At 46.0% G+C, this 27,294-nt stretch overlaps 2 protein-coding genes across 4 annotated transcripts in view; one reads left to right on the top strand and one right to left on the bottom strand.

Annotated features, from left to right (window-relative positions):
• Positions 1–20,078, bottom strand: part of fbxo16 (F-box protein 16) — a 42,705-nt gene extending 22,627 nt beyond the window's left edge. For 2 of the 3 annotated variants that reach the window (XM_067984161.1, XM_067984160.1), the window contains exons 1-5: positions 19,677–20,078; positions 17,319–17,478; positions 13,958–13,993; positions 2,140–2,346; positions 817–981 (exon numbers count right to left, since the gene is read on the bottom strand). In XM_067984161.1, the coding sequence (XP_067840262.1) occupies positions 817–981; positions 2,140–2,346; positions 13,958–13,993; positions 17,319–17,478; positions 19,677–19,741 (633 nt within the window). In that variant the 5' untranslated portion in view covers positions 19,742–20,078. The remainder of the gene's footprint in view (positions 1–816; positions 982–2,139; positions 2,347–13,957; positions 13,994–17,318; positions 17,479–19,676) is intronic. The other variant, XM_067984158.1, reaches the window with a different exon arrangement.
• LOC137321659 (frizzled-3) overlaps positions 19,843–27,294 on the top strand; it is a 136,085-nt gene continuing 128,633 nt past the window's right edge. The window contains exon 1 of the mRNA XM_067984157.1: positions 19,843–19,960. The gene's annotated coding sequence lies outside the window, so the exon portion shown is untranslated. The remainder of the gene's footprint in view (positions 19,961–27,294) is intronic.

Genomic DNA, 27,294 nt, shown 5'->3' with positions numbered 1-27,294 from the left:
CCGTGCGGTTTTATTCTTATTATGACTTTTTGTAGCGAGATTGTACAACTGAGTGGCTTGTTAGGCAATTTCAGAGGGCGATTCAGAATCAACCACATTGCTCCTGGGTCTGGAGTCACATATGGACCAGACCGGGTAAGGACGGCAGGTTTCCTTCCCTAAAGGACATTAGTGAATCATGATTTGCCAGCTGGCCCTCAAGCTAAGACAAAGGAACAGTGGTCACTGCAGCTTTCAGACATTTTCTGTTTAAACATTCTTGTACCCAGGCCAAAGTTACAAATTCATACAAAAGAAAGACTGGACAGGTCTTAGACACTTCAATTTAAAAAGGTTAATTTGTGCTCTACAAAATAATAACTATGCAATAATTCTTATAATTAATTCTTATAATACATAAATCCTCAATTCATTTAAAAAGTACCTGGATGTGCACCTGAAGTGCCGTGACCTACAAGGCTACGGACCAAGTGCTGGAAAGTGGGATTTGGCTGGGTTGCTCATTTTCGGCTAGCGCAGACACAATAGGGCTGAATGGCCTCCTTCTGTGCTGTAAATTTTCTATAATTCTACATGATAGCCATGTTTTTAATCTAATTCATTCTTATATTTTGTATGTGCTCACTGAGAGAATGACTATTATGACTATTCCTTTAACAGATTTGAGACCTGTATTAGTACTGCATACAGTAATATGACAGCTGGTCATTCTTTCCTTTGAACCTTTTCCTAGGTTTTCAGGTAGAGAGTACGTTATTTGTTCCATACATAAGCATAAGTGTAATAAAATGCTAAACATAGGGAGATGTTACAAACCTTTGGTTTGGTAACATTCAGTTCCTTCACCATCTCAAGGTAATGCCTCTTCCAGATCCTTTGCTCGTAGGGAGTTGGCGAGAAGCTGATGTACCAGCCCAGTCTCAGGCATTTGGGCATCCAGAGCTGGTCCAGTTCAGCCACATCCTTCCAATGCCAACTCACCTAGGGCACAATAGAAAGGACACAGCTCATTTTCAGCGAGACCCGAGGAACAGCAATACTAAAAACGTACATGTGTATGTCTGTGAGTTCATCGGTCTGAGTGTGTTGGAGCAGTCACAAGCTGCCCACACCACAAAACAATTCCGCAGGATGGTGCCCAAGCCCCAGTACATCTGGGCCACTGTGCACTGTGCTCGCATTACATTAAAGAAATATTACTGTAACAGAACAGGTGTCAGCTTAGCTCAGTGGGAAGCCTCGGAGACAGATGGTTGTGGGTACAAGTCCCGCTCCAGAGGCTTGAACACATAATCCAGGCTGACACTCCAGTGCAGTACTGAGGGAGTGCTGCACTGTTGGAGGTGCCGTCTTTCGGATGAGACATTAAACTGAGACCCCGTCTGCCCTCTCAGGTGGACATAAAAGATCCCACCACACTATTCGAAGAAGAGCAGGGGAGTTCTCCCCGGAGTCCAGGCCAATATTTATCCCTCATTCGACATCACCAAAAGCAGATTATCTGGTCATTAAATCATTGCTATTTGTGGGATCTTGCTGTGTGCAAATTGGCTGTCTTGTTTCCTACATTATAACAGTGACTACATTTTGAAAGTACTTCATTGGCTGTAAAGCACTTTGGGAGGTCCTGAGGTCGTGAAAGGCACTATATAAATGCAAGTTCTTTCTTTAACAGGAAGAAATGGGCCATACAAATCCAGACTTAGCAAATAAGGTCAGAGTGCTGTTCTGACTTGTGAACTAATGGACTAATGAAAATATAGTCACATTTTCATCAAATGAGACATTGTTGGACATAATCCTAGACATGAAGGCCCTGAAATGGCCTGTGGGAGCTCCTCCTGCTCCACCCCTGTAACTTCATCAAAAGTGCACAGAAATGGCAGAGCGGGAGCAGCTCTTTGCTGCAGGAATTCCCACTGCTCAGGGTTTGTGAGATGATACATGATCGAGGTATCCTGAACTACAGCACTCTACAGAGACAGCACAGGAAGGACTTGAACATTCTCCCATTCTGCATAAGCACCTGCCCACTCCACAAACTATTAGTTTATCTAGTGTTACTGTTAAAAGGAACCAACCACAGACTTTTTTTAAATTTGTGAAAACACTACCTTCAAACTTCATTCATAACGTTACCTGTGCACAGCGGCAAAGGCTCCTTGGATCCAAGAAGGATAAGATGTACAAAGCCAGCACTCTAGGAAGGAAACAGGTGAAGTCCAGAGCGTCCACAGGAACTCTGCTACGCAAATGTTGCTCACAGAATTTCAACTGAGAGAGAGAACATCTTTCAAACAGGTTGAGCAGAATCTTGCGACGCTGAGAATCAGTCCACTTGTCAAACTGAATGAGGGAGCGAGGGAAAGTAAAAACAGTCACTCCCACTCATCTCCAACTTGGTAACACTATCACTGAGGACCTACCAGTTTCTCCCAAGGAGGCATCCACATTACTGCAGCCAATATATCTATTTTATATTGAAAATAGTGAGCAGTATCAACACTCTTTCTCTCCCTGCTCTTCCCTTCCCCTCCCTCTCTTCTACTCCTCTCTTGCTCTCCACTTCTAACTTTGCTCTCCCCTCCCAACCTTGCCTTCCTCTCCCCTCCTCTTGCCTTTCCATCCCCTCCTCATACCTCAATCCCCTTTGTCATCCATCCTTCCCCTCTTCTTTCCCCCTCCCCTCTTCTCCCCCTCTTCTTTCCTCCCCGCCTCCCCACTTCTCCCCCTCTTCTCCCTTCCCTCTATCCCTAATTCCCCTTAACCCTCCCTTCCCCCTTACCCACCACTACCCTCCCTCCCAACTCTTTTCTTCTCTCCCCTCCTCTCCACCTCCTTCCCTCCTCTGCTTCTCTCCCTCCCCTCCTGTCCCCTTCCTTCCCTCTCCTCTCAACCTCACCAGCTCTCCTCTCCTACCCTCTCGACCTGCATCCTCTCCCTCCAACTCTTTTCCCCTCTTTCTTGCCTTTCTTATCCCCTCCTCTCCACCTGCACTGCTCTTCCCCCTCCTCTCCTTCATCCCTCCTTTCCTCTCCCCAGTCTCCTCCCCATCCTTACCCTTTCCACTCCTCTCTCCCTTCCCCTTTCATTCTTGTCTCTTCTCCCCTCTCTCCTCCTCCTTTGTCCTCTCTATTTCCCTCTCCATTCCTGAAAAGTGCCTCGATCTTCACTCCTTGTGTGCAAAGCCACAGGAGATCAACTGGTAACTTTTTGAAGATAAAATAATAGGAAAAAATGATAAATGTAATCATAATTTGATAGACACCAAGACTCGCTCTGGAAAGGAATTCTTGTGAGTTTAGTTTTTTTTTGTTTGTTGATTTTCTATTTTGTAGATAAGCCTTCTTACCCCTTCCTACTCTCCATGTCATGCATAATCTGCAGTTGAGAGGACAGAGTAGCATGAAAGAGGCCACTCAGCAGTGTGTGCAGTGACAAATACATTCATGTGGTGTACCTCACTTAATTGGCAATCAACAACATGCACGTCCATGAGAAGATTAATAAAGACAATGCACAACGATGCAGAGGGCCTGCTCGGCAGGGAAATATACTGTGTGCTGTAGTACTGAACCATAGTGACCAAGAAAGTCCAAACTTTGATCCCTAGTCTCAGCCAGTTTCTGCGAATTGCTACAGTTGGTTTCAGTGTCCGGAGTTACGAAGTGGAGAAAGAATAACTGGGTTTACTTGTGCCAATTGCTGCCTGCTGGGAGTGTGTGTACATGGGTACTGAGTGAGTACTATCTAATAGGCCTCCAACACTCAGTATCCAAGCGCACACTTGAAGAACAGCCACTTGGGAGAGGTACGAGAAGAATGCCTCTACTTTTGGAATCATAGCCCAGCTTAATGTCAATGCTTTCGTGAGAAGAGGAGGTAATGGTGAACCACAGTTCCACATCACACAGCAGGACATATTATGGCACAGAGTCAGGACATTCTGAGGAGTGTGTTGTACATCGCTGGATCTTCAATACAACAGAAATACATCTCAACAAAGCCAAATGCATGTCTTATGATGGCTGAGGATAGAGTAATGAAATCGTCAGCTAGGGTTTCAATCCACACCTATATGAATAGTTTTCTATTGCTGCTCCACATACTGGGAAAACAGGTATTAGGATCTACCATCTAGCTTGTACAATTGGATACGATGGACTGGCTCAGACTTGTAATATCACCCAGGGGGCCTTACATATGCATCAGAATCAGCTCCAAATGCACCCAAGTACTGAGCAAATCAAAACCTCTGGAAAATCCCACGTTCAATTCCTAGTCTGTGCCGAGTTAAACAATCTCAACCAGGACACGACAGGCATGCTACAAATAGCACTGGTGTTCCAAGGATAGGAGGGGGAAAAACATCAGCTAAAGTTCACACTGCAGAACCCACTGGCCCTGGGCAAAAAATGTGTATATCTGGATGCGGTGATAGCCCTTGACTATGAGACCCCCCATAGCTGAATGGCCCACCAACATAGAATCATAGAAATTTATGGCACAGCAGGAGGCCAGTCGACCCAAAGTGTCAGTGCCGGCTGAGAAAGAGCTATCCAGCCTAACCCCACTTTCCAGCTCTTGGTCCGTAGCCTTGTAGGTTACGGCACTTCAAGTGTATATCCAAGTGCACACAATGTTTAGGCTCACACATGAAGATGGCCATTTGGCCAAGGGTCGTTGTCAACTATGGAAAAGTACCCCAGTCCGGGTCATCTCCAGGAAAGCCCTTATTAGACTTAACTCTTCCAAGAGACCCACCAGCTGCTCCCTCAGCTTCCTGACCCAGCTCTTGACCACTCACCTATATTTCCTTAATGCAATGCTCAGACATTGCCAATCCCTCCTTTTCTTTATACTGTCATTTCTTTATCCTCATTTGTAAATGTCACCATTGACCATTTCTCTAAACTCCACCCTCTCCCTAAAAAGATCGCCTCCAGCCTCCCCAACTACCCCCCGCAACTCGATCCTCCATCCTCTCCAGCTAACATCCTCAACTCCAACCTCTCCAACTACCATCCTCAACTCCAACCTCCATCGTCTCCAACTACCATCCCCAACTCCAACCTCCCTTCCTTTCTAAGGCCATCAAACACATTGGCCCCGATATTTATGGGGAGGCAGGGATGGAGTGGGTTGGATGCTTAGAGACCGGAAAACCCGGAAATACGGGTTTTCCTGGGGTCCTGCCAAATTTAACGGCAGGACCTGATTTAAATTTTTGGACTATGTTTCCCGGCAGCAGCCAGCCAAATTGAGAGCCTGTAGGGTGGGAAGGTCAGTGGCACCAGACCGCATTCGAGGTGCTGAGCAGAGGGAGGAAGAGAGAGATCGTGGGTCGGGGGAGGACATGGGGGGGGGGGGGGGGGGGGGGGTGGTGGGGGGGTGGGTGCGGCAGGGCCAAAGAGATCGGTTGGGAGCGACATCGGGGTGGGGGATGGTAGAGAGGTAGGTCGGGGATCGGAAAGATGAGATGGAGGTCCAATTGATATTGGGGGTCTAATCGCAGGGTGGTTCACAGGGTAGCTTGGTGGGTGGGCCCCCCCATGATGTTCCCCCTACCGATCTATTCACCCCCACCCCTCAACTGATCTATCTGCCCTATACCCCCCCAACTGATCTATTCGCCCCCCCCACCAATCTATCCGTTCCCCACTCCAATGTCCAGCCAACCGATCTATCCGCTCCCTAAGTGTCCCCCCTGCCGATCTATCTAGTCCCCCCTCACTGCCCCCCCCACCAATGTCTCCCCAACCAATCTATCCGGCCCCCCCTCCGTTGTCCCCCCGACCAATCTATCCGCCGCCCTCCCACACTCTGTTGTCCCCCCGACCGATCTATTCAGGCACCCCCTCCCAACCTGGTGTCCCCTCGACCGATCTATCCGCTCCCACCATGTCTCCCCGATCTATCTGCGCCCTGTTGTTCCCCCCGATCTATCTATCCGCCCGTTCCCCCCCCCCCCCAACCTCTCCCCGACATCCCCCCGACCCACGATCTCTCCCTCCCTCCCTCCTCTCTGCTCCCCAGCTGCGGCCTGGTGCCGCAAACCTTCCTGCTGCTCCAGGCTCACAAGCAGTGCTGGAAAGGCACTTACCTGCTGGATCCGGCCGTTCTTGCCTCTCTTCAGCTGCAGGGTTTCCCGAGGCCTGGGAAGCTAACATTTGAGCCATGTAGCCTCATTAAAATATTTAAATGAGGGACCTACCTCCAGAGAGCAGATTTGTTGCCCGCTCCCCAACCCGCCTCCATTAAAACCGTAAATGGGCGTGTTGGAGGCAGGTTGGGGTCGGGTTTCCCATTTTTAGATTTTTAACCCCCCCCTCCCCCATCCTGGGGGGTTAAAATTACCCACATTATTGGCTTCCAACTACACATCCACCTTTCCCCACCATGCCCTGTTCAAATCCTTCATCCAGCTTCTGCCTTGCTTATAGCAATAAAAAATTGCCCTGGTCAAAGTCACCAGTGATTTCCTATGTGACTATCCAGGCAGCACAGTGTCCCTCCTCACCTTCTCCTGGCCTTTGATATGCCCGAACTCCACACCTTCAGTTACCTCCCCAAACTCTTCCCCTAGCCCCTGCTCAGTGTCAGTCTCATTCCCCCTCCCCCCCGCACCCACACCTTCAGTCACCTCCCCTAACTCTTCCCCCAGCCCCTGCTCAGTCAGTCTCCCCCCTCGCCCCAGCTGTGAAGTGCCTTAGGACATGTTGCTATATTAAAAGCAAGTGCAAGTTCCTGTTGAATCAAATAACTTCTAATTGAATCAGGAAGGAAATAATTTGCGCAATTATGAAAGAAACGGCAGATGAGTTAAGAATTGTAAAAAGGCAGAGAAGGGCACAGTCAATGATCGGCTGCAATCCCGGAGATAATGAATTTTTTTTATATAGAGTTTGTGAGGTTTATGACAATGGGCAAGAAAAAGAACTAAACTAGAATGATTAGTCAAATATATTAATCAGCCCACCCCAATACTGCAATATTTATATTATTTGTGCTGATTAAGAAAGCGTTGATTATTTTTGTTGCCCAGTGCATTCCTAGGTGTTGTATGACACACCCAGATACAGCTGTGTTACTCATACAGGGCACCGCATCCTCAACCTTAGACAAGAACAATCTACCGTCCCCATGTAACATTTCCAATTCCCTCACATCTGTCTTTGTGGTCTCTCACTTGGAGTATGGCAATTACACGTGAATTCCTGTGGGTACTTTTCTGCTACAGATGCAACTTGCCTGAACTTATTCCTCTTGGGATTTTTAATACACAAGGGGCAGAAAGAATAAAAGAGACAAACACACAGATGCGGTAAGAGATAGAAAGACACATAAGATAGAGACAGAGGGTGTGAAATTGGACTACACTGACAGCGAATTAGCAGCCCAGTTTACACTGTGCCTGAAGTCAATTGGTCCTACTGGTGTGAAACAATTTCACCCTCCAGAGACCCCAAATTTCCTTGGGACTGGCGGGCAGCTTTGCACACCATGGGAGTGGTGCCTCCTCCCACCAGTAATGTGTGCTGCTGACCCCACCTAACTTCTTTGTGTTTCTCTAGGGATTTCCAGGGAGTTCTGTCTCCCAGGAAGTGCGAAGATTGGAGTAGTCGTGAAGGCTGGGGAGCTGTTGTGATGGATGTGTAGTCAGGGGATTGTTGTTAATCCTTTGAGAATGTCTTACTAATCATCTCACATGTGAATTTCCCCGACAGCTGGAGCTATTGCCTCCTCTGAGTCAGGATTGCGGGAGTCAGAAGTGAAGGGGCAGGGAGGGAGAGTGAGTCGTCTAAAACGTGGAGTGTTTTCAGGTTAGTGAATATTTGGAAGCATTGGGGTATTCAAAGGCTGAATGAACAGTATGGAGGGTGGGCCGTGGGCACTTGGGAGAAGTGAATAATCATTGGGCAATAACATTGGGGAGACGTTGCGCATGGGTTGAGTGGGTACTGCAGAGATGGGGAAATAATATATTTTAGCTCACATATAGGATCTGGATCCATAGCTGGCACAGCTGTAATTAATTAGAACAATTTTTTTTTAAATTACATATTTCACAGTGACATGATTATATTTATCTACAGGATTGTCTTTTGTGTCATCTTGTGCCTTCATTGAAGTTTTTACCTGAAGGCCACAGCCTCCCTCAAAAGCCTGGGCTTAGAATTGATAATTTTCCTCTGTGTTGACTCTGTGAGCTGACTGTCGATTGTGCAGTCTAAGCACGTGCAGTGTGCCTAATTTCCAGGATGTGTCAGTACCGTTCAGTCAGCTACAGTTCTGAGTCCTAGGAAAGAACGGGTTAGAACAGAAAACAATATGACGAGTCTTGATTTCAACACTTGAGAGTGGAAAGCCAACATATGATGATTAATGTGCTGTTTAGGAAGAACTAGAGAGGAAAGTTTAAAGGGACAATAAAATGAAGAACAAAAAGTGAGGTTGTGACAGAGAGATAGAAAATAAAGAAGTGATGAACATAAGGCAGAATCACCAGTAAAAGAGTGGATACAATTAGCTGATGAGTGGATGAGATTATACGGATGGAGAAGAAACAGCTTAGAAGAGAGAAAAGGGAATTGAGAAACCGAGTTACTGAACAAAGCACCACAGCTAAAGCCATCAGCCATGGCAGAGTCAGCGACTTGAGAGGAAACAAAACACCATGGACACTGATTTGATGAGGAGCCATGATGGTAGCTTATTTAGAAGTGCACAGTGCTAGGCCTGTTCAAAGCCTCTAGTGTTGTCCAAAGTGATAAGAAATGAATCACCAAAGCATTCAAGAGCAGAGTTCCAAAGCTGTGTAATCATAGAATCATAGGTTACAACACGAAAGGAGGCCATTCGGCCCATCGAGTCGCCGCCGGCTCTATGCATGACCAATCCAGCTAGTCCCACTGCCTCACCCTATCCTCGTAGCCCTGCACATTTTTTTGTTTCAAGTACTTACCCAGTTCCCTTTTGAAGGCCATGATTGAATCTGCCTCCACCACCCCCTCGGGCAGTGCATTCCAGATCATAACCACTCGCTGTGTAAAAAGGTTTTTCCTCATATCATCTTTGATTCTTTTGCTAATCATCTTAAATTTATGCCCTTGCGCCACAGTTTCTCTCTATCTACGCTGTCTAGACCCTTCATGATTTTAAACACCTCTATCAAATCTCCACTCAACCTTCTCTGCTCCAAGGAGAACAATCCCAGCTTCTCCAGTCTATCCACGTAATTTAAGTCCCTCCTCCCTGGAATCATTCTAGTAAATCTCCTCTGCACCCTTTCTAAGGCCTTCACGTTCTTCCTAAAGTGCGGTGCCCAGAACGGGACACAATACTCCAGTTGTGGCCGAACTGGTATTTTATAAAAGTTCATCATGACTTCCTTGCTTTTGTACTTTATGCCTCTATTTAGAAAGCCCAAGACCCTGACTGCTTTTTTAACCGCTTTCTCAACCTGCCCTGCCACCTTCAACGATTTGTGCACATATACCACCAGATCCCTGTTCCTCTACCACTTTTAGAATTGTGCCCTCTAGTTTTTTTTTATTCGTTCATGGGATGTGGGCGTCGCTGGCAAGGCCAGCATTTATTGCCCATCCCTAATTGCCCTAGAGAAGGTGGTGGTGAGCCACCTTCTTGAACCGCTGCAGTCCGTGTGGTGAAGGTTCTCCCGCAGTGCTGTCAGGTAGGGAGTTCCAGGATTTTGACCCAGCGACGACGAAGGAATGGCGATATATTTCCAAGTCGGGATGGTGTGTGACTTGGAGGGGGACGTACAGGTGGTGTCGTTCCCATGTGCCTGCTGCCCTTGTCCTTGTCCTTGTCCTTGTCCTTGTGGATGGTAGTGGTCGCGGGTTTGAGAGGTGCTGTCGAAGAAGCCTTAGCAAGTTGCTGCAGTGCATCCTGTGGATGGTATACACTGCAGCCATGGTGCGCCAATGGTGATGGGAGTGAATGTTTAGGGTGATGGATGGGGTGCCAATCAAGCGAGCTGCTTTGGTCCTGGATGGTGTCGAGCTTCTTGAGTGTTGTTGGAGCTGCACTCATCCAGGCAAGTGGAGAGTATTCCATCACACTCCTGACTTGTGCCTTGTAGATGATGGAAAGGCTTTGGGGAATCAGGAGGTGAGTCACTCGCCGCAGAATACCCAGCCTCTGACCTGCACTTATAGTCACAGTATTTATGTGGCTGGTCCAGTTAAGTTTCTGGTCAATGGTGACCCTGAGGATATTGATGGGGGATTCGGCGATGGTAATGCCATTGAATGTCAAGGGGAGGTGGATAGACTCTCTCTTGTTGGAGATGGTTATTGCTTGGCAGTAGTCTGGCGCAAATGTTACTCGCCACTTATCAGCCCAAGCCTGGATAATGTCCAGGTCTTGCTGCATGCGGGAACGGACTGCTTCATTATCTGACGAGTTGCGAATGGAACTGAACACTGTGCAATTGTCAGCGAACATCCCCATTTCTGACCTTATGATGGAGGGAAGGTCATTGATGAAGCAGCTAAATAGTTGGGCCTAGGACACTGCCTTGAGGAACTCCTGCAGCAATGTCCTGGGGCTCTGTTTCCTGTCATTTAGCCAATTCTGTATCAATGTTGCTATTGCCCCCTTTATTCCATGGGCCGCAATCTTAAAAGCAAGCCTACCATAGCACTATCAAATGCTTTTTGAAAATCCATATCCACCTCCAACAACCACTACCATCTTTGTGCAAGGTATGACTCCAGCCACTGGAGAGTTTTCCCTGATTCCCATTGACATATCGCCTCTCATTTTTCCTACCGAAATGCATCGCCTCGCACTTTTCCGCATTAAACTTCATCTGCCACGTGTTCGCCCATGCCACCAGAGTGTCTATGTCCTCTTGAAGTCTATCACTATCCTCCTCACTGTTTACTACCCTTCCAAGTTTTGTGTCATCTGCAAATTTTGAAATCGTGCCCTGTACTCCCAAGTCCAAGTCATTAATATACATCAAAAAAAGCAGTAGTTCCAGCACTGACCCCTGGGGAACACCACTGCACACCTCCCTCCAGTCCAAGAAACAACCCTTCACCACTACTCTCTGTTTCCTGTCATTTAGCCAATTCTGTATCCATGTTGCTATTGCCCCCTTTATTCCATGGGCCACAATCTTAATAGCAAGCCTACCAAAGCACTTTATCAAATGCTTTTTGAAAATCCATATACACCACATCAACTGCATTGCCCTCATCTACCCTCTCTGTTACCTCATCAAAAAACTCTCTCAAGTTGGTTAAACAAGATTTGCCTAATCAATCCACACTTGTCCAAGTGACTGGTGGGGGAGAGGGTTCCTCTGCAGAGCACAGCCAGAGCCAGACCATAGCACCATGGGTGGCTCAGATGTACGGGGTGGGGGGCAGGGAGAGAAAGGTCAGGAGAGCAATAGCGATAGGGAATTCCATAATTGGGGGAGCAGACAGGCGTTTCTGCGGATGCAGATGTGATTCCAGGATGCTATGTTGCTCCCTGGTGCCAGGGTCAAGGATATCACTGAGCGGCTGCAGAACATTTTGGAGGGGGAGGGTGAACAGCCAGAGGTCGTGGTCCATAGCGGTACCAACAACATAGGTATGAAATGGGATGAGGTCCTGCAGGCAGAGTTTAAGGAGTTAGGAAAGAGATTAACAAGGAAGACCTCAAAGGTAGTAAAGTCCGGATTATTCCCGGTGTCACGCGCTAGCGAGTATAGAAATAGGAAGATAGAGCAGATGAATGCATGGCTGGCGAGATGGTGCAGGAGGGAGGGCTAGAATCCTGGGGCATTGGGACCAATTCTAGGGGAGGTGGAACCTGTACAGGGCAGACGGGTTGCACCACAACGAAGCTGGGACGAATGTCCTCGCGGGGAGGGTCGCTAGTGCTGTTGTGGGGGGGGGGGGGGGTTTAAAACTAATTTGGCAGGGGGATGGGCGCCAGGATGTAGCATTGGTAAGGGGAAACAAGAGGCTCTGAGGGTCAGGAGAGAAGCATAGCCCGAGAGTAAGAAATAATAAGGTATTAGGAGGGGGTCAGACCAAGAGAGAGTACAAGAAAGTCTAAGATTGGTTTACAGTGCATGTGTGTAAACACACGAAGCGTGGTAACAAAGTTGGAGAGCTGCAGGCGCAAATAGCTGCATGGGAATACGATGTTGTGGCAATAACGGAGACCTGGCTCAAAAAAGGGCAGGATTGGGTACTAAATGTTCCTGGATACAAGGTGTTCAGGAGAGATAGGGAAGGAAAGAAAGGGGTGTGGTGGGGGGGCGGTGGCAGCATTGATTAAGGAGAATATTGCAGTGCTGGAGAGAGGATATCCTGGAGGGGCCAAGGACAGAATCTACTTGGTGAGAGTTAAGAAATAATAGAGGTTCCTTTACACTACTGGGTGTATTCTATAGGCCACCAACTAGTGGGAAGGATACAGAGGAGCAAATTTGTAGGGAAATTACAGAGAGATGCAAAAGCTATCGAGTAGTGATAACAGGGGATTTCAACTATCCTAATATAGACTGGGATAACAATAATAAGGGGCAAAGAGGGGGAGGAATTTTTGAAATGTGTTCAGGGTAACTTTCTCGACCGGTACATTTCTGGCCCAACGAGGAAGGAGGCATTGCTGGACTTGGTTCTAGGGAATGAGATGGGCCAAGAGGAGCAAGTGTCAGTGGGGGAGAATTTAGGGAGCAGCGATCATAGTATCATAAGGTTTAGAATAGCTATGGAAAAGGAATCTGACCACTCTAAAGTAAAAACACTCAATTGGAGGAGGGCTAATTTCAGTGGGATGAGAACAGATCTGGTCTGGATAAATTGGAATCATAGATTGGCAGGCAAAACTGTAATTGAACAGTGGGCGGCCTTTAAAGAGGAGATGATTCGGGTACAGACAAGGTACATTCCAACGAGGGAGAAAGGTAGGGCAACTAAAGCCAGAGCTCCATGGATGACAATGTAGTCAAAAAGATCACTAGTGGAATAGGAACATAGGAACAGGAGTGGGTCATTCAGCTCCTCGAGCCTGTTCCACTATTCAATTATATCACAGCTGATCTGTACCTCAACTCCATTTACCTGCCTTTGATCCATATCCCTTAATACCCTTACCTAACAAAAATCTATTGATCTCAGTCTTGAAAGTTTCAATTGACCCAACATCCACAGCCTTTTGGGGGAGAAAGTTCGAGATTTCTATTACCCTTTGTGTGAAGTAGTGCTTTCTGATTTCACTGCCCGCTAACTAAATTGATGATCATGGATTAGGTTAGAGTTTTCAAGGTGCTGCATCATTTGAGAGTTAACAGCAGGTTCCATACCTAACCACTAGTTAGAAGTGGGGCCCTTTGGACAAACCGGTTGCTCATTTAAACCTAGGACCCTCACACAGTGCCCCATCTTTTCTCACTGAGTTTTAAAAATAAACATTAATTTTTTTTCTTTTCCTCCTTATTTTTTTCTCCCTTTTTCTTATCCCGAAAGTGTTGACTGTTTTCTGGGGATCGTTCTATGGGTTCTGGTCACCCACTGACAGCTTGCCCAAATGGCTGTTCTTCACCTATTGGCCTTTGCAGTGAGTGTTCACAGACTATCTAACTATGAGCAGCAGCAAAGCTGGTCCATGGGCCGCGGGCCACACATGCACACTTCCGGCAGGGTTGCTGCAGCAGGGGTCGCTGGATACTGATCAGAAGTGTAAACCCTGGCTGATTTACTCCTCCCTAAACCAAGACTCTGATGGCAACTGCAACACTCCTATCCCCCTCTCCCAACTGAGATCAACTAACTCAGCAGAGTGGGGATCCAGCTTAAGGACTTCCTGGTTCGAACTGTTCAGTTACTCAATGGTTAGATTTCCTGACCTATCAACAAAGCTATTAATTTGTGTTTGATTGAAGTTAAAACTTGCTTTTTATAAAACAAATACATGGCCCTCTTACCCATTTCCCAAGTAATTCTCCTCTTTCTTCAAAGACCTGTTGGAGGGAGAAAAAAGTATATTAGAATCGAAAGAGAATCTCCAATTCTCAAGAGTGTAAATGACCAAGGCAGACCCAGCGAGAGTCTCCAAGATTCTGTCCAGCACAGGATTAACTACATCATATACTCTGGCCCATAAAGTTGCCATCTTCCTAAAGAAGGAGGAGGCCATCATCTATGGCCATGTGAGCAATGAGCATCAAGAAGTGTGGGAGAACATACCGAGATAGCCTGGCCGTCCAAATCAATCCTGATGATCAGTGCCAATAGAAGGAACTGAAGTTGCAATCAACCCAGCAGAAACAGCAGTAGAGCATTATGCAATGAGAAGGGGTTAATTAATAATCTTGTTGTGCGGGGTCCTTTAGGGAAGAGTGACCATAACATGATAGAATTCTTCATTAAGATGGAAAGTGAAGTAGTCCAATCCGAAACTAGGGTCCTAAATCTAAACAAAGGAAACTATGAAGGTATGAGGAGTGAGTTGGCTATGATAGATTGGGAAGCTTCATTAAAAGGCATGATGGTGGATAGGCAATGGCTAACATTTAAGGAACGAATGCATGAATTGCAACAATTATACATTCCTCTCTGGAGCAAAAACACAAAAGGAAAAGTGGCCCAACCATGACTAACAAAATAAATTAAGGATAGTATTAGATCCAAAGAGGAGTCATATAAAGTTGCCAGAAAAAGTAGCAAGAGGATTGGGAGCAGTTTAGAATTCAGCAAAAAAGGACCAAGAGATTAGTTAAAGAGGAGAAAAATAGAGTATGAGAGTAAACTTGCAAGGAACATAAAAGTGGACTGTAAAAGCTTCTACAAGTATATAAAAAGAAAAAGATTAGTGAAGACAAATGTAGGTCCCTTACAGTCAGAAACAGGAGAATTTATAATGGGGAACAAGGAAATGGCAGAGCAATTAAACAAATACTTTGGTTCTGTCTTCACGAAAGAGGACACAAATAACTTCCCAGAAATACTAGGGAACCAAGGGACGAGTGAGAAGGAGGAATTAAAAGGAAATTAGTATTAGTAAAAAAAGTGCTGGAGAGATTATTGGGACTGAAGGCAGATAAATCCCCAGGGCCTGATAATCTGCATCCCAGAGTACTAAAAGAGGTAGCCATGGAAATAGTGGATGCATTAGTTGTCATCTTCTAAAATTCTATAGATTATGGAACAGTTCCTGCAGATTGGAGGGTGGCAAATGTAACCCCACTATTTAAAAAAAGGGAGAGAGAAAATAGGGAACTACAGACCAGTTAGCCTAACATCAGTAGTAGGGAAAATGCTAGAGTCTATTATAAAGGGTGTGATAACAGACACTTAGAAAATATCAACGGGATTAGACAAAGTCAACATGGATTTATGAAAGGGAAATCATGTTTGACAAACCTACTGGAGTTTTTTTTTGTGGATGTAACTGGTAGACTAGATAAAGGAGAACCAGTGGATGTGGTTTATTTGGATTTTCAGAAGGCCTTTGATAAAGTCCCACATAAAAGGTTAGTGTGCAAAATTAAAGCACATGGGATTGGTGGTAATATACTGGCATGGATTGAAAATTGGTTAACAGACAGGAAACAGAGAGTAGGAATAAATGGGTCTTTTTCCGGGTGGCAGGCGGTGACTAGTGGGGTACCGCAGGGATCAGTGCTTGGGCCCCAGTTATTCACAATATATATCAATGATTTGGATGAGGGAACCAAATGTAATATTTCCAAGTTTGCTGATGACAAAAAACTAGGTGAGTAGGATGCAAAGAGGCTTCAAGGCGACTTAGACAAGTTGAGTGAGTGGGCAAATATATGGCAGATGCAGTATAATGTGGATAAATGTGAAGTTATTCACTTCAGAAGGAAAAACAGAATGGCAGAGTATTATTTAAATGGTGCTGGATTGGGAAATGTTGATGTACAAAGGGACCTGGATGTCCTTGTGCACCAGTCACTGAAAGCAAACATGCAGGTGCAGAAAGCAGTTAGGAAGGCATATGATATGTTGGCCTTCATTGCAAGAGGATTTGAGTACAGGAGCAAGGATGTCTTACTGCAGTTATACAGGGTCTTGGTGAGACCACACCTGGAGTAGTGTATGCAGTTTTGGTCTCCTTACCTAAGGGAATGCAGCAAAGGTTCACCAGGCTGATTCCTGGGATGCAGGAGTGTCGTATGAGGAGAGATTGGGTCGACTCGGCCTGTATTCACTCGAGTTTAGAAGAATGAGAGGGGATCTCATTGAAACATAAAATTCTGACAGAGCTAGGCAGACTGAATGCAGGGAAGATGTTTCCCCTGGCTTGGGGGTCCAGAACGAGGGGTCACAGTCTCGGGATACGGGGTAGGGCATTTAGGACTGAGATGAGGAGAAATTTCTTCACTCAGAGGGTGGTGAACCTGTGGAATTCTCTACCATAGAAGTTGTGGAGGCCAAGTCACTGAATATATTTAAGGAGCTAGATAAATTTCTAAATACAAAAGGCATCAAGGGGTATGGGGAGAGAGCCGGAATATGGTATTGAGATAAAGGATCAGCCATAATCATATTGAATGGTGAAGCAGGCTCGAAGGGCCGAATGGCCTACACCTGCTCCTATTTTCTATGTTTTTTATTAGGGAAGGTACCTCATAAACTGAGCAACAGTGCAGGTAGTTACAGTAAAGCTACTTTGTCACGGGTCGAGTTCCAATCACAACAGAGCCCAAGAAAACCTTTTTGTTTTAACTTCATATAAAACTAGTCAGCCTCGTGTAAAACGAATGGCAGCGAGGGAGTTGGTAAAATGCAGCATTGTTTCTCAAATTCAACTCAAATCACTGGTTAAGAATAGGATGGATTCACGCTGAAAAGGTGCATGAAAAAAATAGGGAATTTTTTTAGTTAAAATGTCTGACAGAATTAAGTTTTATGGTTATTGAGTCAGTTAGCATGGCTATATTGTAGAAACGAACCAGACTTCTGTCATAACAGCACATTCCTATCAGCTAGACCTTGGCAGTCCCACTCCACTCCTCTAACACTAACATTTAAATAGTAACCCTGCTTCAACTTAATCATTGTGGGCTCCCCTCTGACTCCTGATTTCAGACCTGGCTCCTCCTCCACATACAGTTGTATTTTACATGTGAAACAAATAGAATAAGTTGTCTGATTGCCTCATGAGTGTAACTACCTAACATCTGTCACTACTGGTCATGACAATCCTCTTATACAGAACACACATCAAAAAGGGGAGTGAACTCTACTTGGATATAGACTATATAACTTGAATTATTAAACAGCATTGCTCCTTGTTAATTTGAAATCACACTCCCTTGCCTTGTCATTGGTGGGCTGGTGATTCAGGGGTGTCCATGTGCTCATCTTAGTCTGCATTTTAGGCCCGTTCATGATCTTGGATGGTGCAAATGCCATTTTGAAATATTCAGTCAGTAGTTGCTCTTCCACCTTGTGTTGAATCACTCCATTCAAATGGAATCTGAAAGGCGAAACAATATATAAACCGTGGTATCACCTAACCATCAAGGACAATGAATGCGACCCAGGCAACTACACATCTATCAGCCTCACTTCTATACCAGCAGAGTAATGGAACCCGTCCAAAGGATAGTGCCAGCAAGAGTTTAGAATGGTAGGATCATACCAGACAAACCTCACTGGCACTCCTGTGCCACAGCCTGTGATTTTCCATCCAATACGTCTTCTGTCATGTGCTGAAGTGGAAAAATCTCCTCTATACTTTGACGACACTCCAGATAAAGTAGATAGCGGAATTCCCGACAACGCAGTTCATTTAGACTACCAGAAGGCTTTTGACAAGGTTCTACATCAAAGTCTTCTAATTAAGGGTGAAAGCAATGGGGTTCCAGGGTAGTGTACGGGATTGGATATGAATTTGAGTACATTTTACGCTGCTTTGCGCCAATGGCATATGTGCACTGTCATAGGGGTTTGGGAAATCCAGAGGAGTGCTGCACCTGTTGTGCACTGGAGTTGTGCTGCCTGCTTTTTCCTAGCTGGGTTTTCAATAGGCACACAAGGGCTCCATTAAGGGTGTAAGAACGATGTTAATTAAGTTAGTACATCTGTACCCTGCATTTTCCATGCACTGCTCCAGATATGCAATTCCAGTGTTGAAGGCTTGTCTTAAACTCACTTCCTGGCCATTAGCAGTCAATTTTGTAAGGTTGTATTGAGCTGGTTTAGGATGCTGTGTACTGACATTTTTTTTTATTTTTTAAATTTGTTTTTATTGTGTTTTGTTTGGTATGCAGATTTTTTTTTTTGTTGATTTTCCAGTTAATGTTTGCATTTTAGTATTGGTTCGATTTTGTCCAGTATCACCTCCTACCATTAAGTCTGGTAGGTTGGCCATTCCTTGATCTCTAGCACCCCGAGAACAGGAGGACCACCACAGAAATGTGTAGAAGCAGGTGTATCAAAGGCATCTGACTCTTACCCAAGTACCAATTCGGGTCTATAGACAGCCACGACTGAGGGGATCTGCCTTCACTGCTTACAATTCAACGCGGAGCCACTCGAGGGACTTGGCTGTCTCCTGCAGTCTGACCTGCAAACTTCGTCCAAGACTGACATGACTCAAAAGTCACTTTGGCCTTCAATGTGTGCACAGCAAGGTCCCACAAACAGCAGTGAGAAACATGACTAGATCATTTATTTTTGTAATGTTGTTGAAGGATAAATATTAGCCAGGACACAGAACTCCTCTGCTCTTTTTTGAGTAGTGCCATTTACATCTACCTGAGCGGGCAGACAGGATCTCAGTTTAACATCTCATCCAAAAGGTGGCACCTCCGACAATGCAGCACTCCTTCAGCACCGCACAGAAGTACCAGCCTAGATTATGAGCTGATGTTTCTGGAGGAGGTTTGAACCCACAACCTTCTGACGCCGGGACGAGAGTGTTACCACTGAGCCAGGGCTGACACCTCATACTGTTACTGTGAAGCTTCTAATGGTTAGGGCAAGTGCATTGGACTGGCAAGATTTGTGTGAAGGGCTCAAGCTTAGACAAGTGCACTGTGCATGTGAAGACATGAATGAAAAGTAACAGCAGGCATACATGGTGGGAACTGACAGAGGGAAAAGTGACTGAGACAAAAAGCAAAGATACCGCAGGTGTTGGAAACCTGAAATAGAAGCAGAACATGTTGGAAACACTCTGGCTCAGGCAGCATCTGTGGGGAGAGGAAAGTCGGGTTAATGTTTCAGGTGCACGACCTTTCGACAGAAGAGTGACTGAGATGCTGTTTACAGACCACCTCGTGAGGACTGATCTCAATCCCACCTAGGAGACAGGGCGATTTAACTTCAATGGCCACCGGAATGAAACCCAGGGAGACGAGGCACTGCAGTATCTGGGGCCAGCTGGATGGCCCATGAGCGCAGTGACCTATCACCACCATGAAGGAAGGGCCTAAGGATCCCCCATAGGGGGATATATGAGGAGCACCGCTACTTCTTCCTCCGTTTCATCTTTCCCCCCCCTCCCCCTCACCCAACCCGCCTCTCCCCGGCACAGGCCTACACTTGGGGGAGCTCAGCACGAATATTAGTTTAATTTAAACACAAGCCTGTCACTCGGCTGCCGCAGTATTAAACTGCTGCTGCTGCTGCTGCTAGTTTCACGCCACGATTCTCCAGTCGCTTTCTCACCTTCCCTCAGTGGGAAAGCAACAGGCGCCATCTTTGCCTCCGGTTTGGCCTCGCGCAGTTTCCATAACAACAGCATCCCTAGCGACAGCCGGCAGACCAATAGAATTTCTACTCCCGCGCCTTGGGACCCCACAGGAGGAGGAGTGCGTTTCCCGGGCAACGAGTATCGCCGTTTACCATTCGTCGCCTTCTTTCAACCAATCAGGCCTCGTGTCGGAGGTGTGGTGGTGGAGTTGACGGTGGTGCGGGTGACTGGCCGGGATGGAGATCGGCGGCTTGTAACGGTGAGAGGTGGCGCGTGTAGGCGAGACGAGCTGGCGCGGCAGGTATTAAATTTACCGGAGCGATAGAGCCTCAGGTGTACTCGCAGGGAGGAGCAGGTTAACGGTTGGAGGACGCGCGGACAGCGCCGCGGTGCTGCAGTGGCTCGGGGCTCAGGGCTCAGGGCTCAGGGCTCATCATTCTCCCCCCCCCCCCCCCCCCCGGTTCCCGTTCAGAGGTGAACCTGCAGCTTCATCTCTGGTCCCCAGCCTGCCGCCCGGTTGTGTCTTCATCACCCGATCCCCTGTCCGGCCTATGTAACCGGGAGGGAGGGTGGCGGTAATCGGCGGTGTGCCCGCCGGGTCCTGGCGGCCCGATTCCAACCTGCTTCTGTTGAAAAATTCCCGGACCTGAGTTTTCACTGCGCGTGTTTTTTAAGCCGGAATGTCATGTGCGCCTGTTGTGTTGCCTTTTAATTTCTCAGTCAATGAATGTTCTTGGGTTTATTCTGCCTTTGCTAAATTTGTGGTATTGTGATGGGCGACACTTCAATCTGTTTCATTTTATTTTTTATTGCAAAGTACAGTTTGGGTTTAATTCAGTGTGTGCCTCCTTTTCCCCCAAAACAAAATGTTACCTGCAGTATTTTCCTTTATTATTTTGCATGATGACCATTTGAAATTCTTTTCCCCATTTCCTCCCCTTCATCATCTCCCCCCCCACCCCCCCCCCCCAAATTTTGTGTTTCTGTATATTGGAATTTTAAATTTTTTTATGAAGTAACAATGTTGAAAGTGTGATAGCAGGCCAGCAGCTGTGTAAATGTCCAGGTAATATCTACACCAATTTATCTTTTAGTTTATCTCCGTTTACATGTAGATTATGTGATTGGGTAGATGCATAAGTTGCAAAGAAATGTGAGATATGTAAACTTATAAATGGAATTGAATCAGCACCAGGAGACATGGAAAGTATGTGAGTAATGGTAGTTGGACTATTTTCAATGTTTAGAATGAGGTAATGTCATTTTAAAAATTGCTAGTACAATGCTTGGCTATATAGCCAGAACAGTGGTATACAAGATTATAGAAGTTATGCTAAGGCTGGTCAGACTCTACTTGTGCTTTTTGATCACCATGTTACAAAAAAGGTATATGTTCATTTAATGTACAAGGAATTGGGAAGGCAAATGGTATGTTAGCCTTTATTGCAAGGGGGTTGGAGTATAAGATTAAGGAGATTGCTGCAATTATACAGGGCTCTGGTGAGACTACATCTAGAGTGCTGTGTACAGTTTTGATCTCCTTATCTAAGGAAGGATCTACTTGCCTTAGAGGGGGATGCAACGAAAGTTCACTAGATTGATTCCGGGGATGGGAGGGTTGTCCTATGAGGAGAGATTGAGTAGAATGGGCCTACATTCTCTGGAGTTTAGAAGAATAATAGGTGATCTTATTGAAATGTATCTTAGAGGGCTTGACACGGTAGATGTTGAGAGGCTGTTTCCCCTGGCTGGAGAGTCTAGAACTAGGGGTTACAGATAAGGAAATATTTCTTCACTGAGTGTTGTGAATTTTTTTAAAATTCATTCATGGGATGTGGGTGTCGCTGGCAAGGCCAGCATTTATTGCCCATCTCTAATTGTCCTTGAGAAGGTGGTGGTGAGCCGCCTTCTTGAACCGCTGCAGTCTGTGTGGTGAAGGTTCTCTCACAGTGCTGTTAGGAAGGGAGTTCCAGAATTTTGACCCAGCGACGATGAAGGAACGGCGATACATTTCCAAGTCGGGATGGTGTGTGACTTGGAGGGGAACGTGCAGGTGGTGTTGTTCCCATGTGCCTGCTGCTCTTGTCCTTCTAGGTGGTAGAGGTCGCGGGTTTGGGATGTGCTGTTGAAGAAGCCTTAGCAAGTTGTTTCAGTGCATCCTGTGGATGGTACACACTGCAGCCACAGTGCACCGGTGGTGAAGGGAGTGAACGTTTAGGGTGGTGGATGGGGTGCCAATCAAGCGGGCTGCTTTGTCCTGGATGGTGTCAAGCTTCTTGAGTGTTGTTGGAGCTGCACTCATCCAGGCAAGTGGAGAGTATTCCATCACACTCCTGACTTGTGCTTTGTAGATGTTGGAAAGGCTTTGGGGAGTTAGGAGGTGAGTCACTCACCGCAGAATACCCAGCCTTTGACCGGCTCTTGTAGCCACAGTATTTATATGGCTGGTCCAGTTAAGTTTCTGGTCAATGGTGACCACCAGGATGTTGATGGGGGATTCGGCGATGGTAACATAGGGAACATAGTAATGCCATTGAATGTTAAGGGGAGGTGGTCATTGCCTGGCACGTATCTGGCACGAATGTTACTTGACACTTATGATGTGGAGATGCCGGTGATGGACTGGGGTTGACAATTGTAAACAATTTTACAACACCAAGTTATAGTCCAGCAATTTTATTTTAAATTCACAAGCTTTCGGAGGCTTCCTCCTTCGTCAGGTGAACAATTTTCACATCGTTCACCTGACGAAGGAGGAAGCCTCCGAAAGCTTGTGAATTTAAAATAAAATTGCTGGACTATAACTTGGTGTTGTAAAATTGTTTACAATTGCCACTTATGAGCCCAAGCCTGGATATTGCCCAGGTCTTGCTGCATGCGGGCACGGACTGCTTCATTATCTGAAGGGTTGCGAATGGAACTGAACACTGCAATCATCAGCGAACATCCCCATTTCTGACCTTATGATGGAGGGAAGATCATTGATGAAGCAGCTGAAGATGGTTGGGCCTCGGACACTGCCCTGAGGAACTCGTGCAGTAATGTCCTGGGGCTGAGCTGATTGGCCTCCAACAACCACTACCATCTTCCTCTGGTCCACTATGAATTCACCCTGCCCAATCGGTCTTCGGTCATCTTACTTCCACAAATTCTCTTCCTAACCCCATCCACATTGCTTTGTCTCTGCTCGCCTTCCGAAGTCTCCTTAAAATACACCTCTTCATCCTTTTGGCCATTTCCCTTAACTTCTCTCCATTCCTGCTTGACTCCAGCCCCCATTATAAAACACCGTGGAACATCTTTGCTATGTTAAGGGTGTTATATAAATGCATTAAGTATTAATGCAGTTAGGTCTGTATTTGTGAGAGGTTACTACAAACCGTTCTGATTAGGGTCAGCTGATATTCTACAATTTATTAAAAAGCACAAGGTTTAGACTCTGCCCAGAATAAAAACCAGCCAACCATTTTAGTTTTATACATATACAAAGATAAAGCATATTTTGAGAAGATTGTGAACTTTTCAAGGCTGCTGATGATGGAGGAGAGCAATGTCATGGAAATACCATCGTCTCCAAGTTCTCTCAAGTCACACACCATGCTGGCTTGAACATGTATGGCCATTCCTTCATTGTGGCTGGGGTAATATCCTGGAGTTCCCTACCTAACACCATTGTGTGGGAGCACTATCACCACAGAGAGCGTAACAATTCAAGGCCCACCACCTTCTTAAGGCAACGAAGGATGTGCAATTAATGCGGCTTTGCCAGCATATCCCATGAACAAATTTTATTTAAAAAAGGTTTGGGGAGAAAGGAAGAGGCTGTGTTGTGAACACAAGGCAGCTGGTTAAAGTGTAGTTAGAGCACAGAGAGAAGATCACTGACACTTGGTCTTGCCCAAGAATGGTGCACAATGTGACACAGAGGGTGCAAAGAAGACTTGAGGTGGAGGGAATTTACAAAAATGTGAGCTTACTATAGTTTGTTTTGCTCTGGATCTCTTTAAAGCCAATTAAAATGCATTGTCGTATAACTGAAATTGTTTGCCGGTTGGGGGGGGGGGGGGGGGTTAAAAATCGTGATCATAACATAATTAGTTTTGAAGATGTCCAGTTTGTAGCAGCTGAGATGTTTGGGAAGGAACTGTTCACCTGACCAGTTACAGATTAAGGAGCTTGCAATTGACCATAATAAGACCATAAAAGATAGGAACAGGAGTAGGCCATTCGGCCCCTCGAGCCAAATGGCCGATCTGATTTTTACCTCAACTCCACTTTCCCGCCCTTTCCCCATATCCTTTGATTCCCTAGCTGATCAAAAATTTGTCCAACTCAGCCTTGAATGTATTCAATGACTCAGCCTCCACAGCTTTTTGGGGTAAAGAATTCCAAAGATTCACAACCCTCTGGGAGAAAAAATTCCTCCTCATTTCTGTCTTAAACGGGCGACCCCTTATTCTGAGACTATGCCCCCTAGTTTTAGATTCCCCCATGAGGGGTAACATCCTCTCGGCATCTACCCTATTCGAGTCCCCTCAGAATCTTGTATGTTTCAATAAGATCTCCTCTCATTCTTCTAAACTTCAATGAGTATAGACACAACCTGTTCAATCTTTCCTCATAAGACAACCCTTCCATACCCGGAATCAACCTAGTGAACCTTCTCTGAACTGCCTCCATTGCAAGTATGTCCTTCCTTAAATAAGGGCACCAGAACTGTACGCAGTACTCCAGGTGTGGTCTCACCAGCACCCTGTACGGTTGTAGCATGACTTCCCTGCTTTTATACTCCATCCCCCTAGAAATAAAGGCCAATATTCCGTTTGCCTTCTGGATTACCTGCTGCACCTGTATGTTGACTTTGTGTTTCATGTACGAGGAGCAAGTTCAGTGTTGTAAGTATGCAGATCTGTGTTTCCCTTTGTCTGTCCACGAGTAACAATATAATGTCATCAGAATTAATTGTGTTAGGAGCATGTGTTTTTTGTTAAAATAGTTTCTGATTGGAATTTAAGGCACTGTAACTCTGTCTGATTCACAGAACAAATACTCTGGCCACTCTGCTGTGAAACCACTTTTTAAAAATCATATATTAAGTATGGTATCAATTTACTCTAATTGAGAGCAACTGCTAAGCTGCTATACAACTGAAAACAACAGAATCCATCATCAATAATGCAGGTTCCCCTTATGTAACTTTGAAGACAGATATCAGCTCCTTTGCATCTGTTAATTAGGTGTTAAGTGGCTCTCAACCCATCTCAGTCAACTCAAAAAAGAAAATAGTCTTCAAAAGCAAAATACTGCGGATGCTGGAAATCTGAAATAAAAACATAAAATGCTGGAGAAGCTCAGCAAGTGAGGCAGTATCTGTGGAGAAAGAAACAGTGTTAATGTTTCAGGTCAAAGACCTTTCGTCAGACTATTTGACTCTTTCCCACAGCCTCCATCCTTGAAGACCCCCAACTCTGTACAGCCAACTTCTAACTCCTTGTCAAGATCCATTAACAGGACTGGCCTGGAACACCCATTGTTTCAGCCTATTCTTGCCCCACGGAACTTATTTCCTCCTATCACTACTTTTTTTTCTCCCCTTGTCCAGCCTCTTCCGACCTACATCCGCGACTCTTCTGACGCCCTCCGCCACTTTAACAGTTTCCAGTTGCCCAGCCCTAACCATCTCCTTTTCACCATGGACATCCAGTTCCTCTACACCTCCATCCCTCATCAGGACGGCCTGTGGGCCTTCCGCTTCTTCCTTGAACGGTGGCCCGACCAGTCCCCATCCACCACCACCCTCCTCCGCCTGGCTGAACTTGTTCTTACGTTGAACAACTTCTCCTTTGACTCCACTCACTTCCTCCAAATAAAAGGTGTCGCTATGGGAACCCATATGGGTCCCAGCTATGCCTGCCTTTTTGTGGGATAGGTGGAACATTCCTTGTTTCAGACCTACTCAGGTCCCCTCTCTCATCTCTTTTTCAGGTACGTTGATGACTGTATTGGTGCTATTTCCTGCTCTTACCCCGAATTGGAAAATTTCATCAACTTTGCTTCTAATTTCCACCCTTCCCTCGTCTTCACATGGTCCATCTCCGACTCGACTCTTCCCTTCCTCGACTTCTCTATCTCCATTTCTGGGATTTCTGGGGACACGCTGTCAACCAATATCCATTATAAGCCCACCGACTCCTACAGCTACCTTTATTACACTTCCTTCTACCCCACTTCCTGTAAGGAATCTATTCCCTTCTCCCAGTTTCTCCGTCTCTGTCGTATCTCTTCTGCACCAGTGCTTTCGATATGTCTTCCTTTTCCACAACTGAGGATTCCCCTCCACTGTAGTAAAACCGCATCCATCTTATTTCCTGCACTTCTGCTCCCACCCCATCCCCTCCCTCTCAGAACCATGATAGGATACCCCTTGTCCTCACCTTTCACCCCACCAGCCTCCACGTTCAACATATCATCCTCTGCCATTTCCGCCACCTCCAGCGTGATCCCACTACCAAACACATCACCCCCCCCACCCTTTCAGCATTCCCCTCCCATTTCAGCTCCCTCCGCAACACCCGGGTCCACTCTTCTATCACCCCCCAACACCTGTTCTCCTCCTCATGGCACCGTCCCGTGCGAGCGCAGGAGATGCAACACCTGCCCCTCCACCTCCCCTTCCCACCGTCCAGGTGAAACAGTGGTTTACTTGTACTTCTTTCAATTTAGTATACTGTATTCGCTGCTCACAATGTGGTCTCCTCTACACTGGGGAGACCAAACGCAGATTGGGAAATTGCTTTGCTGAACACCTCTGCTCTGTCCTGATGGTCGCTTGCCATTTTAATTCTCTGTCCCACTCCCACGCTGATCTCTCTGTCTTCGGCCTCTTACACTGTTCCAATGAAGCTCAATGTAAGCTCGAGGAACAGCACCTCATCTTTCGTTTAGGCACTTTACAACTTTCTGGACTCAGCATTGATTCAATAACTTCAGACCATAACCATTGCTCCCGTTTTTTCGGACAGCAAGTGCTGGTAATGGTTCTGCTGTTGCCATTTACAGCTGCTCCAGACCCATCTTTAACGTCGCCCAGTTCTGATGAAAGATCTTCGACCTGAAATGTTAACTTTTTTTTTCTCCACAGATGCTGCCTCACTTGCTGAGCTTCTCCAGAATGTTCTGTTTTTATTGCACTCTACACATACTCCAACTTGTCTAGATTTCCCCCGCTTATGTCCTATTCCATATAAACGTCATTCAGATATCAACCCAATTTTGCCAGCCTTTGCTTGCTACTTGTATCCCAGTGCATTGATTTCCGGATTTTCGTCCTTCCTCTGCAACTCCTCGCGCCCTATGCCGCAGCTCATACTCTCTGCCCTTCTGAGTCTGACTATTGTGCATTCCCCTACCCTCGGTAACAGAGATTTCAATCATTGTGCCACTGCACTTTCAAATTACATTCCTAAATCCCTCTGCCTTTTTTGATCACCTTTCTAAACCTTTCCCAATTCCTGCAGTGTTGGCTCTTATTTTCTGAAGTGCTGTGAGATGTTTCACTACATTAAATGAACTATTTAAGTTGATTTATTTTAT

The sequence above is a fragment of the Heptranchias perlo genome, chromosome 5 (assembly GCF_035084215.1).
Source record: "Heptranchias perlo isolate sHepPer1 chromosome 5, sHepPer1.hap1, whole genome shotgun sequence".
In the NCBI taxonomy this organism is placed as follows: domain Eukaryota; kingdom Metazoa; phylum Chordata; class Chondrichthyes; order Hexanchiformes; family Hexanchidae; genus Heptranchias; species Heptranchias perlo.
The sequence above is the reverse complement of the archived record's forward strand: the minus strand, read 5'-3'. Positions and strand labels throughout refer to the sequence as shown.